The following is a 13,709-nucleotide window of genomic DNA, read 5'->3' as shown; positions in this document are numbered from 1 at the left end:
CCAAAGCAGCAATACAGCAGCTGCCACTGCTCTGACAGGAAAACCATGTCTGGAGTGTGACAACTATCCTGAGTCGGGCCATGGATGACCTGGGATAGACCCATGGCCACCATGGTAGCCATGAACGCCCGAGCTGCCTCCAAGGCCAACCCCAGTGATGGCAGATTAAAGTCCCCCAAGACCATAAGTCTGGTGAACTCCACTCCCAACCCCGAGATGGCCTCCAGCAGCTCAGGCAGGGAGGTTGCTATGTGGCAGGGAGGCTGGTACAGAAGCAAAACTCCCAACTGATTCCGCATGCCCATCCTCAGGAACAGGGTCTCACATTCAGCAACTTGTGGAGCAGAGCCCCTGAAGGCCATCAGAGATTCCCAGATTACCACTGCCACCCCCTCCCTCCCTTGGGGTTTCGGCTGGTGCCAAACCCTAAACCCGGCTGGACACATTTCTGAAAGGGCAGCACTCCCTTCTCGTGTCAGCTAGGTCTCAGTAATGCATGCCAGGTCAGCCTGCTCCTCCCCAATAAGGTCGTGTATAATTTATTTTTGACCGACCTGGCATTCAGCAGCAGCAGCCAAAAGCCCGGACCTCTGTAGGCCCACTGACCAGGGTCTGGGCTTGAGTGCAGAGGGCTGGAACACGCCACTGGTAACACAATGGGGGTGTCTTCCCCTGAAACACCCTGCCCTCTGGCTCCTGTCATAACGTCCCATCCCTGTCACCACATGAATACCCACCCTGAAAACCCAAGGTGATCCTCCACTCTTCCACCCGCCCTCCTGGCCTCCAGCCTAAAGGGCCTGCCCTATCATAATCAATTCAGACCAAGGGGGAATATGGGGGGGGGGAATGGGCCCCTGTGGAACTTCAACTATCTGCTCTCAGCGCCAACAGGGGCTTAGTGACCCCAACTCCCCCTTCCCTTACCACACTCCCTCTCTCAACTGGCCTCTCTCACTAGCCAGTGAGAAGAGGGCCACATCCACTCCTACCCTCTTCCTGCCTCACACCCAAGAAGAGGGTAGCACACTCAACTAATAACAGGCCTTTAAGAAAATTCAAATTTCAAGGATCCATGCCTACACAGAGACATAAATAAAATAAATAAACTAAATCCTATTCTAAATTTGCAAAACATTCTATTAGTCATAACTGGGTTCAGAACATCCATGACTTTCAAAGTGAACAAATTTTGGCATATGACCAGGAATAACACCAAACCTCCACTCATATTTTTTTGTTTGTTTGAGCAGACCTGATTAGTGTTTGAAATGGTATATCACAGGAAAATTCTTGAATGATAGGGTCGAATATGAAATTGAAAAACATCCTAGAAGAAGGCAATGGCAAACCACTGTTTAGTGCCACAAAAATTTATATGGACATGCCCATAAAGTCACCAGAAGCTAATATCAATTTTAAAGAGAATTTACATCTCAATTTTATTTTCTAGGCAACATATGTCTTACTGAATGCAAAATAAAACTGTTTTTCACATATCACTGATTTTCCACTTTAAGACTTGCTTTCAAAAGAAAATAGATATTTAAAGTGAAAAATGGAATTTAAAAGTTTGCAAGGAATGTAGTTAAAAAACCTAAAAAGAGATTTTTAAAAGGTTCAAATAGTAATGCAAGTCCAAAAAGAACATTTAATTAATAATCACAATTAAAACAACAACAATAATAAAATAACACTGACTGGGTGCTTCTTTCTTCCATGTCTGATTACATTCAAAGCTAGGTAGTTCTGAATATGCTACATTAGCTACTCCACTCTTCCAGAAATTTATTTTTTATTTTTATATATATAGGTGTGTGTGTGTGTGCGCTCTCTTTATTCTGCATGGTCCTTATAAAAAAGTGCTTCCAGGAGCACTGAAGCTCTTAGGATCCAAAGACCATCAGCTACCAGTCCTTTGTTTCCTGTGCTCATTCACACATTCTGAATGACTATAATAATCTTGCTTCAAGTTCATTTTAGTTCCCTGTATTTGTGAAGAAAATTGAAGGGTACACTTTATGTTCATATGAGTCACCCAAACTGCACAGCCAGTGCAGTTCTCTCAATCAAACTGTCTGATGTCCATTATTCCAGTAATGATCCTTCTTTTGCATTTTATCTATATAGCAGAAATCAAAGTGAACGACCTAAAAGTGAAATGTGTCAATTTTCTCATATGTGAATTTTCCTTGTCTTGAAAATACCTCTCTTCATTTTACCTTCATTGGTATAATAAAAAATATATATATATTCAGAATACCTGGTGATTTAGTTGTTCCTCTAGACTGATTTTTGCTGTTTGTAAGCCAGTTATTAATTCCTCAAGACGATTATGAACCTAGATCACCCCAAAAGTAATGAAGAGTAATTATGCAAGTTGCAAAAGTCTAAAGACTAAGGAAATTCTCTAAAGATTTCTTTAGTTATTTACATTCTTTACTACTGTTACATTCATGATTTCAGTAATTATTTAATTTATTTATGACTTCTGAAAATGCAGGAAACTAATTCACCATGCTATAATAGCAGTCTGAAATATTATATTTTTATAAATTATAAAATACAGTAAAGGAATCAAACAGATAAAATCTTTCCCCAAAATATTATGGCTGACTTACAGAAGCACTATCCTGTAGGTCTTTCTGAAGTGTCTCAATTCTATTAGTTTGCTGGTTCGTTGTCGCTTCCAATCTGGCATTTTCTATTTCAAGTCTTAAAAGAAAAACACATAGCCTCAAAACAGGATACACTTGTAACTATATTTCTTTATCTACATATACATGTTTCTAGGTTTCTATAGCATATAGTAGTAATAAACTGCAGAAGAATTTTATATGAATTCTCATAATTTAATATATTTAAATTTCAGCATGTTTTACCTTTGTATGTGCTCTTCTAATTGTTTTATAGCATTGCTTGCTCCTGATGATGCTACTAGAAGATCCTGTAATTTCTGAGATGCCACAATTGCGTCATGCTCCTTAGCATCCAAAGCATGTCTTAATTCATGAGTAGATCTTTCATACTGGATATTCTGTTCTTCTGATTCTTGCAGCTGTGAAATTTGAGAGCCAATGTTGCTTAGCTAGAATAGATACAATGTGCTCCTGCATGACATATCCTACAAAGCCTAGTCACCTCATACTGGACTCCCATAGTTTCTAAATCTCCTTCAAGGGCTTCCCTATACAGAGCACGTTGCAGTAATCTTATTGGGAGGTAACTAGCACATGGATCACAGAAGCAAGATTAGATCTCTCCAGGAAGTGATACAGCTCATAAATCCTGCACAAATGGCAATAGGCACTTCTTGTCAAAGAGCAACCACAACTAGTCCTTTAGGGGAAGAACAAAGTAAGAAAAGTCCCTTCCCATCTGCTGAGATTTCCTCCAACCAGAATGTCCTCAAACTTATCTAGATTTAGTCCACAATCTGGCCCAAGCAGGAATTCAGTACGCTTAGCACACTTGATGAGGATGGAAAGGAGAAGAAACCTGGATATTATCTGCATAAAGAGGGCACCCAGACCCACCATTCTTGATAATCACTCCCACTGACCACATATAGATGTTGAGTAGCATGGGGACAGCATAACCTTTATGCATCCCACAGTATGAAAGCCACAGAGCAGAACAGTATTCTACTCTGTGGAGGCTACTCTCAGTGTAGGATCAGAACCATGGCAAAGCTATTTCAAAAGCTACTCCATTAGAATGTGTTAGATGTTCTGCTGTTCTGCTCCCATAGTAGAAGATATAAAGCATTTAGTAAACTATTGTAAGCATACCTTACATTTTATCCTTTCTATTTCCTTCAGGAGTTGCTGTTTATCCTCCTCTAAGTCAATACGATAACGTGTTGAAACTTCCAGTGAAGCTTCTGACATGGATTGCTTTTTAAGAGAATCTGCAAGTTCTTGCTGCAGTTGCCTTACTGCACTCTAAAAATATTTTTAATTAATTTTTAATTCATACAAAACAAAGTGAAATGACTGCATTTTTAATTAAGTAATATTTATAATAGATACAAGAATGTTCAATAACAATTACACATGTACTTATATGGGTTTGTGTATGTATGTATATGTCCACATACCTGTGTGTGGGTATAGATTTCTTTCATGACCAGTATCAATTGAAGCAATGAACAGCCATTTACTAGCTGAAGGAATGCAAAGATTAATTATTTAAAATAACTTTGAAGAGTGCTTAATTTTATATACACAATCCAATAGTTGTGTTATAAAACTGCAATATTTTACTTCCTTATAAAGTCCATCATTACCATATTCAACTAATTGTGTATCTGAGGGAAAACTGAGCTTAATTTAGAGATCTTCATCTTGAAAAATGATTGCATCAATGGAATTGACAGAACATAAATCCTGCTTACCTCTCTGTCTATTTTCTCTGTTTCATATTTAATGACTTGGTCCTTTAAATTATTACATTTTGTGATTAATTCCTTATTTCTCTCTTCCATCATCTGAATTTGTTTTTCAGTATCAGCTCTTAGTTTATTAAAAATATCATTAAATCTGTCTTGAACATCAGTCACTACTTTTTCTTTGATAATGCCCTTGTTCTGAAAATCTTCAAACTGTTGTCGAAATAAGAGGTTTTCACTTTGGAGCTGTGCTAAACGTTCTTGCATAGATTCGAGTTTTATTACGTATTTGTTTATTTGATCCTTTGCAATTTGTTGTGCATTTTCTTGTTCTTTCACTTGGCACTGTGCCTGGTTTAGTTCTCTTTGAATACTATCTAACAGCAAGTTCTTTTCTCTGAGATTGTGAGTTACATGGTGAAGCTCATTTTCTAGACTATTAGCTTTACTTTCAGCTTTCCCTAACTGTTGAGACATACTACTGTTAGCTTCTCGTAGAGTACATATCTCATGATTCAATTTGTCTTTTGAGCGGAGCCATTCGTCATGTTCTCGTTGAAGCAATCGTTCAAGATCATTTTTTGTTATCTGACTACGGTCAAGTTCCTGAACAGCAGAACTCAAACGAGAACGGAGTGAATCCAGTTCTACTTCCAATCTTTCTTTATTTTCTTTTGTATGTTCCAATTTGGATGTTACCATTGCAATCTCTGTTTTTGATACACTTATTTGTCCATTGTACTGAAAAACTGTTTGAGTCAAAGCTTCTTCATTTAGTTTCAGTTCTTTTTTAAGTTCTTCGTTTTTTTCTTTCAAAGTTTCATTTTCTTCTAAATATTTGCTTTCTTCCTCCTGATGCCGAATCCTTATGTGATCAAGTTCTAATTTTAATACAGCAAGTTCATCTTGGAGTATTTGATTTCTATGTAATAATTCTTTTTCATGGTCATGATTATCAGTCATCTGAATAATTAATAAGCAGAAGGATAATAAATAAATTTATAGAATCCAGAGATGTAAGCTATATTCTAGGACATCAGACAAATTTACGTTGGATAAAAGTTACTAACAGGTAATACTCAGAATGGCTAAATATTACCTCCAGTATCAGACACATTATGTCTCCCAGTATCAGTCCCAAAAGAGATGATATGGAAAGTGCTGTTACACTTGCATCCTGCTTGTGGCTTTCTAGCCTTTTCATCAGACACTTCAAGAACAGAAACCTGGTTAGTTTTTTTTCTGAATAATTGCTTTTTATTTTTATATGGCACAACATGTATGTCATAGTATGACAACTATGTATTTTCTTTTCAAAATAGTATACCCCTTTCAAATTTTCCTAATTTTAATCAATTTTGGTATATCACTGAGATCATTTAAAGAGAAAAGGTTACAACAACCTTTCATTATTTTTAAATCTCTTTAAAAGGGCCACATCTATAACATGTATATATATTATACATGTTGAAAAGAGGATGTTAATATTCTCTTTATATGTTAACGTATGTCTAAATAACGTATATTTTTAGATGGAATTTTATTGTTAGTTCCAATATGGATAAATGCCAGAGGAAGTTGGTTCCAAGTGGGTGCTTCCTCTGGCATTTATCCATATTGGAACTAACAATAAAATTACATCCAAAAATACTTTCCCAGATACAGAGTGCTTCTCATTCATGGAAGGTATGTTTTATGCCTCATGCAATTGAGAAAACCAAATGAAATGAAAAGATAATCATCCCTTGCACAGAAGAAGCAATGATACCTGATCTAGAACCCACCAATTGCAGGCCTATAATAAATTTAGCACAAAATATGAGTAATAAATATTACAACAGCATTTTTTTAGAATGTTTGAAATGCATGGGAAAATGTGTTATTTTATTTAATGAAAGTCTGTTTTTAAACAAAATCCTCTCAAAATCTCAACCAAAGTTTTATTTATTTATAAACCACATTTATAAAGCCACCCACCTCATGATCTGTCTACAGATATTGAGAGAGAACAGAACTACAAAAAACAAGTAACAAATTTGTCTTACATTGTGCCTTTTTAACATTTATGTGAATGTGTTCCATGCAGATTATACTCACAAAGTTTTAATATCTAGGACGAATATTTAAAAAAAATGACTAAAATGAACTGTAAGGTAAGAAAAAGTCTCATTTGGGTCAAGCTTGTCTGCTAGTGAATTCATGGCGACATCCATGCAGTTCTCTTGGCAATAAAGTGAAAAAATGTTTGCCACTGTTATCTAATGAGATGTTTTCTAGTTCCCTAATCTAGTCTATTGTTAATATTCCCTGATAGTCTCCTACCCAAAGGTTCACCAATCTTGACTCAGCTTGTCTTCTAAGACTGAACAAATTCAGCCACATGCTTCTACCTAATGAGGCCATAAAATGAACAGCTCCACCCTTAAATAATTGAAAAATATTTTATCTTATATTGTTCTCTAAATTACAACAACATCAAAACATATGGAGTAAAGGGGGATTTTGTATATAAACAAATAATTAATTTGATGAATTCTTAGTTATGAATACTGATCCTCCCTGATCTGCATGGTTTAAATGTAGATCACAGTTGAAGATTTATTTATTTATTTATAAAATTATATCCTGCCGACTTCAGATATTCAAGATGGTTTACAATCTCTCCCCCCAATACACAGTACATGCAAATATATAGGGACAAAACCCCCAAATAATTACCAATTAATAGAACCTATCAGTAAAGCAATCCTATTACCCTTAGTGTCCATACATTTTGTACAAAAAAAAAAAAAATCTGTGAGCCTTCTTAACAGCCGATAAATGGGAGGGACCACATACCTCAAGAGGCAAGGTGTTCCAAAGCATAGAGCAGGCACTGAGAAGGCCTCCAGCCCCTTCCGCTCATATAGAATGAGATTCCTTAGCATCTCTTCCCTGGACATACACACAGGATGGGTTCAAACTGGCAGAGAGAGATAGTCCCATCCTATGTAGTATCTGGGAGCTGAACCACATAGAGCTTTATAGGTAATGGCCAGAACTTTGATTTAGGGACAGAAGCAGATTGGTAGCCAATGCAATTGAAAATACTTGATATGCACTTCAATATTTTTAAATATTTGGCAAAGTGGATACCTCTGGGGATTTAGTTGCTACTTTCTTTGATTCTTCTTCTAATTCCTTCTGCCTCCAGAAATGGGTATTTAAAATATCTTCTTGTAGAGCTCTGGCATTTTGTTCTTGACAGAGCTGTCTCTGTGTTTCATTACGTTCTTCTTCAACCTACAAAAATATCAATTTGTAGCAAACTAACAAACTATTCAATTTGTTATGGCATATATTTTAATGAACTAGAAGCCATTTAATTAGATGCATAGAATATTATACTGAACTGGCAAGACTGTGTCTGTGTATATAGCCATGGACTTAGGGAATGGAAGTATTAATTCAGAGGAGAATGTAAGATATGTAATATAGACACTGCCAACTGAGCTGTTTTGAGAAGCCAGCTATACAGAGCAACCAAATAAATAGATAAATAACACTAACAATTAGACATATGTAAAATAATTACTAGCAACATTAGAAAAACTGTTAATAAACAGTCATTTTGGCAGTAATATGTTAGCCATTATCTGCAGCTTAATAAAATGTGAGACTGAATTTCTCTAGCAACTTTAGTCCTGGGGCTGTCCTTTATAGGTACCTCATGTACACAAAGTCGTCTTAACCATGAAAGTAATTGACCAAGCATTTATTCATGCTAACAATATGAGTAGAAACTGAATACAAATAATTGAGTATAAGATGAAGGCTTAATCTTATATTTTCAGAAAAATATTAGTTTCAATCTTATGTAGCACCTTCATTTAGAAGAAAAAAACACAACTTCTGGTGAGGAGATTTTTTTCAGAATGTATTTATTCTTCTGAATAAATCACAAAAGAAAGAAAAAGACTGCATATTGATTTTAGAACAAGCTTACCATTTGTCGAACAGCATTCACAAGGCCTTGTAACTCTTGAGGGGTTTTAGTAAAACCTACATCTATTGTACTTGGTGGGAAATTAATCTTCTTTAAACCATTTTCTTTCACAGGGGGAACAGAAAAGGAAAAGCTAGGAAGCAAACTTCCTTGATAACTAGTAGGTATGTTTTTTCTGACCAAAGGTTTAAAAGTATTAGAGCTTCCTGAAAAGTCAGGATATAGTTGGTAGTTTGCCTCAGCCTCCATAGCTCCCAATTATGATACTTCTATAAGTAATCTGAACAATTCGTCATTTTTAGTAATTTGATTTGATGTTGCCCATATATTTTTTGAGCCTCCTGAATATTCTTCATTATGCTATCCTACCAAAGCAGTTATTGCTCACTTTAACAGACAAGATATTAAGCAAAAGACCCTCAAATTTGCTGCTTCTTCAGTATTGAAAGAAGCAGCGGACAAAAAAAATTATTAAAATTGAATTCATGCAGAGTATGCCCCTGCTGTTGTTTAAGGAGTGAAAACATTAAAATGTGGATAGATGCTGCAAAACTGCTTATTACAGAACTGCCATATCCACACCTCCTTGCTTCAGCTGACATCATAAACAACATAATGCCTCTATGTAATTATGAGGTCACTAAAATTCTTTTAAGTCTATTTTCTTTTTGTTCTCAAAGCTTTTTCTTGATTATAAGGAAAATGCATCAGAAAGATCTGCATTTCCAAATAAACAAAATTTGCTTAATTTTTAGTTTTTTAAAAGGAAAAAAGAAAACTTCAAAATATGACAGAATGGGTATGGGGCTTAATTTCTCCTACTTTTAGCCTTCTAATGTTTCTCCTAAATCAAAACTTGTAACTTTGGTCAAGTGCATTGTAATGGAATACTTGTCCTTATTCTCAGGAGTATTGTTTTTTTTGCTGCATACTAAGCAAACCATGGATAATGCAAAAGCCTTTTATCTTGTTTTCATGCTTATGCCAGGTGGTGTACGCTCCTAACTAAGGTGATACTGGGTCTACCAAACAGAAAATCTCCCAGAATAAGAATTTCATTGAGAATAAGATATTGTCATAGAATGGATGTCATAGGGCAGCTGTAATAATAAGAGAAGTATTTTCTTCACCATTTACATTCCTTAGCTGGTTAAATCTCTGCAGTGTTTGTTTCAAGGTGACAAGAAAACTTTCAATGAAAGGCCCTCTTTTGTTCTGGGGACATTCTGCCACATTTTTGATGTATCCTCCCAGGGTGCTTGATTGTATGCTTCTATTTATTCTATTCTAGGCCTTACTGACAAATTGAACACGAACAAATCACCAGACCTTGATGGCATCCACCCAAGGGTTATTAAAGACCTTAATGTTGAGATTGTGGACCTCCTAACTAAAATATGTAATCTATCTCTACAGTCAGCCTCTGTTATTGAGAACTGGAAGGTGGCCAATATAACTCCAATTTTTAAGAATGGCTCATGGGGAGATCCAGGAAATTATAGGCCTGCCATCTTCACATCTGTTCTGGGAAAGATAGTGGAAACTGCTATTAAAGATAAAAATAGCAACCACTGTTGACACAGGCCTTGCTCAAGGATACCCAACAAGGCTTCACTAAGGAAAGGTCCTGTCTACTAAAATATACTATTTTTTTTTTAGGATTAATAAACATGTGGATAAGGGTGAGCCAGAAGACATAATCTACTTAGGTTTTCAAAAAGCCTTTGATCAATTCCCTCAGCAAAGACTTCTCAAGAAGCTTAACCACCATGGAATATAAAGGGCAGGTCCTCGTTTGGATAAGCAACTGGGTAAAGAATAGTGAACAATGAGTAGGAGTAAAGGGACATTTCTTACAATGGAGGGATATAACTAGTGGCATTCCCCAGGATTCTGTCCTAAGGCTGGTGCTTTTTATAAATGATCTGGAAATGGGTGTGACTAGTGAAACGGCAAAATTTGCTCATGTCATTAAATTGTTCAGAGTGGTAAAAACAATAATGGGTTGCAAAGAGCTCCAAAGAGTTATTTGCACATTAGGTGACTGGGGACTGGGTGTCACAATGACAGATGTCATTCAACATGAGCAAGTGTAAAGTGATGCATACTGGTGCCAAAAATGGGATCAGAGTTAGCAGTGATTGATGAGGAAAAGAGATCTTGGAATAATGGTAAACATTTCAATTTATAGCCACAAGATATGGTGCTGACTACCAGATTGACTCGCTTCTGAAAATCACATTACAGTAGTCCTTGGTTAATGATGGCAATTGAGACCAGAATTGCTGTCGCTAAGTGACACTAAGCATTACATCATGTGACCATGCCGCTTAGTGACAGCAATTCTGCAGTCAGATATGTAGTCAGAGCAGGTTATTAAATGAGGACCTCACGTGACCATGACTTCTGACTTCCTGCCAGCTTCCCCACTGACCTTGTTTGTGGGAAGCTGGCAGGGAAAGTCAAAAATTGTGATCATGTGACTGCAGCTTGCTGCGACATCATAATTGTGAGATGGGCACCGAGTGTCCAGATCGTGATCACATGACTGCAGAGACACTGTGATGGCTGGAACTCTGAGGACTAGTCGTAATCAACCACTTGTTCAGTGCTGATGTAAGTTTGAACAGTCATTGAATGAGTGATATTAAATGAGGACCACCTATATAAGTCAATTTATATTAGAATGAAGGAAAAAAAGTGCAAGACTCTTACCACAAAACTTATTTCTGCAAATCAATATGAGTACCATGCAATATTTCCCACAAATGTAGACTAGTTTAGGACTCTCACAAAACCTCTGCCTTAATTCCACCCTTTCTTCATACTCCCTTTTTCACTCCCCTTCTGTTAACAGGGTAGCCATGAAGGTGCACTGTCTTAGAGAGGCTGTTTATATTCATTCTATTACTTGCTGACACTCATACTGCTTGTCTTTTGCTGATGAGCAAAGGATTTACCCAGATAAAGACTGTCTCTTATGAAGGATAGCCCTGGCCTTTTCAGGAAACATGCTGTACAAGATGTTCTAAAAAGTATATTACATTTATTAAAGAAAAGTTGATTATTACAAACATATGAAAATGTTAATTTTCATAATTAAAAAAATGCTTTGATTTAACCTAACCTGTTTCAGGTGGTTTTTGAGTGTTTTTAACTCAATTTCTAGGCTTCTCAGCATTAATTCAAGCTGTTGTTTTTCTTCCATCTGCGTACAGTACTGCTCCTCTTTCTTCCTTAACTGCTCTTGGTTTTTCTCATATAGCATTTCAGCACTCATTCTTTTTTCTTCCTCTTGTTTCAAAGAAAACCTGGATACATGAGTAAACGTTTAAGATAGATTTGAACAATAAATATATAAAAAGCTAGGATACACATGTGTAAAATGGAACTAAGACTGCTTATCTGCTCTGGCTCCAGTTTGAATTAGCAAGTTTGCACATATACATATAGAGCCACATATGTAAAATCAGAGATTGCACAATTTGGCCAAACTATTATCAGTACAGTGAAAATATGACAAACTGAAGTGTAGATATTGAAGCTAACAGTTATAATGAAGACTTCCAGTAATCTTTATACAATTGAAAATGCTAGTTTCAGTAGCTAAAAGCAAGATTTTTAGAGTTTCTTTAACCATATTTATTGAAAGGAAAATTATGTTACAGAAATCTTGACAACTGACTATGTTTAGTTTAGCACCTGATTTATCTCTAAGTTTGTTAGGGTATATATGTTTTGATCCTATTACTAACCACACACTGTTGGGTTTTCCTGAGAAAGGAAGAATGTGCAGATGTTCTGGACTTATCAGGCTATAAGAAGCCTAATATGCTCATTGTAGATATAAAATAAATTACACTTAAAAAAACGTGATATATGGATTATGACAAAAGAGTTTAAAAACAGTGAATCAATCTTTTAATCTGTCATTTAATTGCAACAGATACATTTTTCATCATAATTTCAAACTTTCATTTTATTTCAGGCAATGCTGCACGGTTTAACAACCATACAGAATGCTGGGCTACTGTTGCACCTTGCTCCAATCTAAAACAAATAATTCAGCAGAAATAATTATAAGCACCAAAATGTTGTTATGCATTCCTATAATACTATTCTTTTTTTTAAAAACAGATCATCTGATTTAATTCATTCTACTTGCTTTAATGTTTCTTTAACTTAAAAAAAAGTTGGGTAAATTATACCAGAATCAACTATTTATTTAAAAGCTCTTACCTGAGACTGGTGACATCACTTTCATATTCTACTTTTTTATGATCCAATATAGATTTCATTTCTGTCATTTCTTCCAGAATTTTTTGCCATTCATTTCTCTCATCTTCAAGTTTTTTTACTTTTTCAAGCAATTGAGTATAACGACCCTTCTCAAGCTCAATTAGTCGTTCATATCCATGAAATATATTCTGAATTTTCAGGAGACTTACAGAATCTGCTTTGGAAAAAAATACCATGTGTTAGCATTATTTATCCAAAATGCTATTTGATTAAAAGAAGAATGGCACATACCAACTCCTGAAAAAGTGCTCAAAGGTTTTCCTTAGCGGTAGCTAAGGAATAGCCAATGGCTCTGTCACTAAGAAAGAAGCACTTTTTAAAAATACATGAACAGATTTATTGAGCTTTAGGACAAACATACTCAAAATGTGGATTACAATAACTGGGGGAATCATGAGCAAATCTGGAGGTGGAGTGTCACAAATCTTTGGGTAGAAAGGCTGGGTGTGAAGAGCAAAGAGTCTGAAGGGCTCTAACTCCTGAGGAAGGCAGGAAGAAAGTAACTTGCATTATGCACTGAGCATGGCTGACAAGGAGAAGATGTTCAGACACTGGTAATGGGGCCTACTCATAGCCAGAAAAAACATGCAGCACCAACTTTATCATCCTTTATAGATCCTAGTAGAAACAGTACATTTGCTTGGCTACTTTTGCTACCATAACGACAATAGAAGCATAATACAGACCTTCCTCAGAAATCACATACTCATTTTCCATTTCACTGAAGAGCCAGATTCATGAAATGTCAGAAGCATCCCCCTCCTTCCTTGTTGCTTTGGCACTTCATGCTCCTCCACTTCCACCACTGCTAGTGCTACTCTCCCAGTCCCTCTATCTCTGCAGATATTCAAACTGCAGAGCTCTTCACATATTCTGGAGGACCCTGAAGTTGACAAAGTCACCTTCCTATAACAGCAAAGGGCATCCAAGTCCTGTTTCAGGAAATCCTTGGTCCAAGATTATAGAAGGGCTGTCCAGAAAAGCCACTGCAGAGTCAATTCTAGGAGATATGTCAGATCACCCTGCTCAAGTCTA

The 13,709-nt window shown here is 36.3% G+C and overlaps 1 protein-coding gene across 1 annotated transcript in view; it reads right to left on the bottom strand.

Annotated features, from left to right (window-relative positions):
- Positions 1–13,709, bottom strand: part of LOC103056601 (uncharacterized) — a 74,224-nt gene that overhangs the window by 24,634 nt on the left and 35,881 nt on the right. Inside the window, 8 exon segments of the mRNA XM_088141692.1 lie at positions 2,264–2,341; positions 2,622–2,715; positions 2,883–3,058; positions 3,792–3,944; positions 4,397–5,353; positions 7,526–7,672; positions 11,503–11,686; positions 12,615–12,831. Of these exon segments, the coding sequence (XP_087997818.1) occupies positions 2,264–2,341; positions 2,622–2,715; positions 2,883–3,058; positions 3,792–3,944; positions 4,397–5,353; positions 7,526–7,672; positions 11,503–11,686; positions 12,615–12,831 (2,006 nt within the window).

This window comes from Python bivittatus, unplaced genomic scaffold (genome assembly GCF_059951505.1).
Source record: "Python bivittatus isolate LINGU-HERP-01145 unplaced genomic scaffold, Pbiv_v1 ctg000330_np1212, whole genome shotgun sequence".
In the NCBI taxonomy this organism is placed as follows: Eukaryota; Metazoa; Chordata; class Lepidosauria; order Squamata; family Pythonidae; genus Python; species Python bivittatus.
The sequence above is the reverse complement of the archived record's forward strand: the minus strand, read 5'-3'. Positions and strand labels throughout refer to the sequence as shown.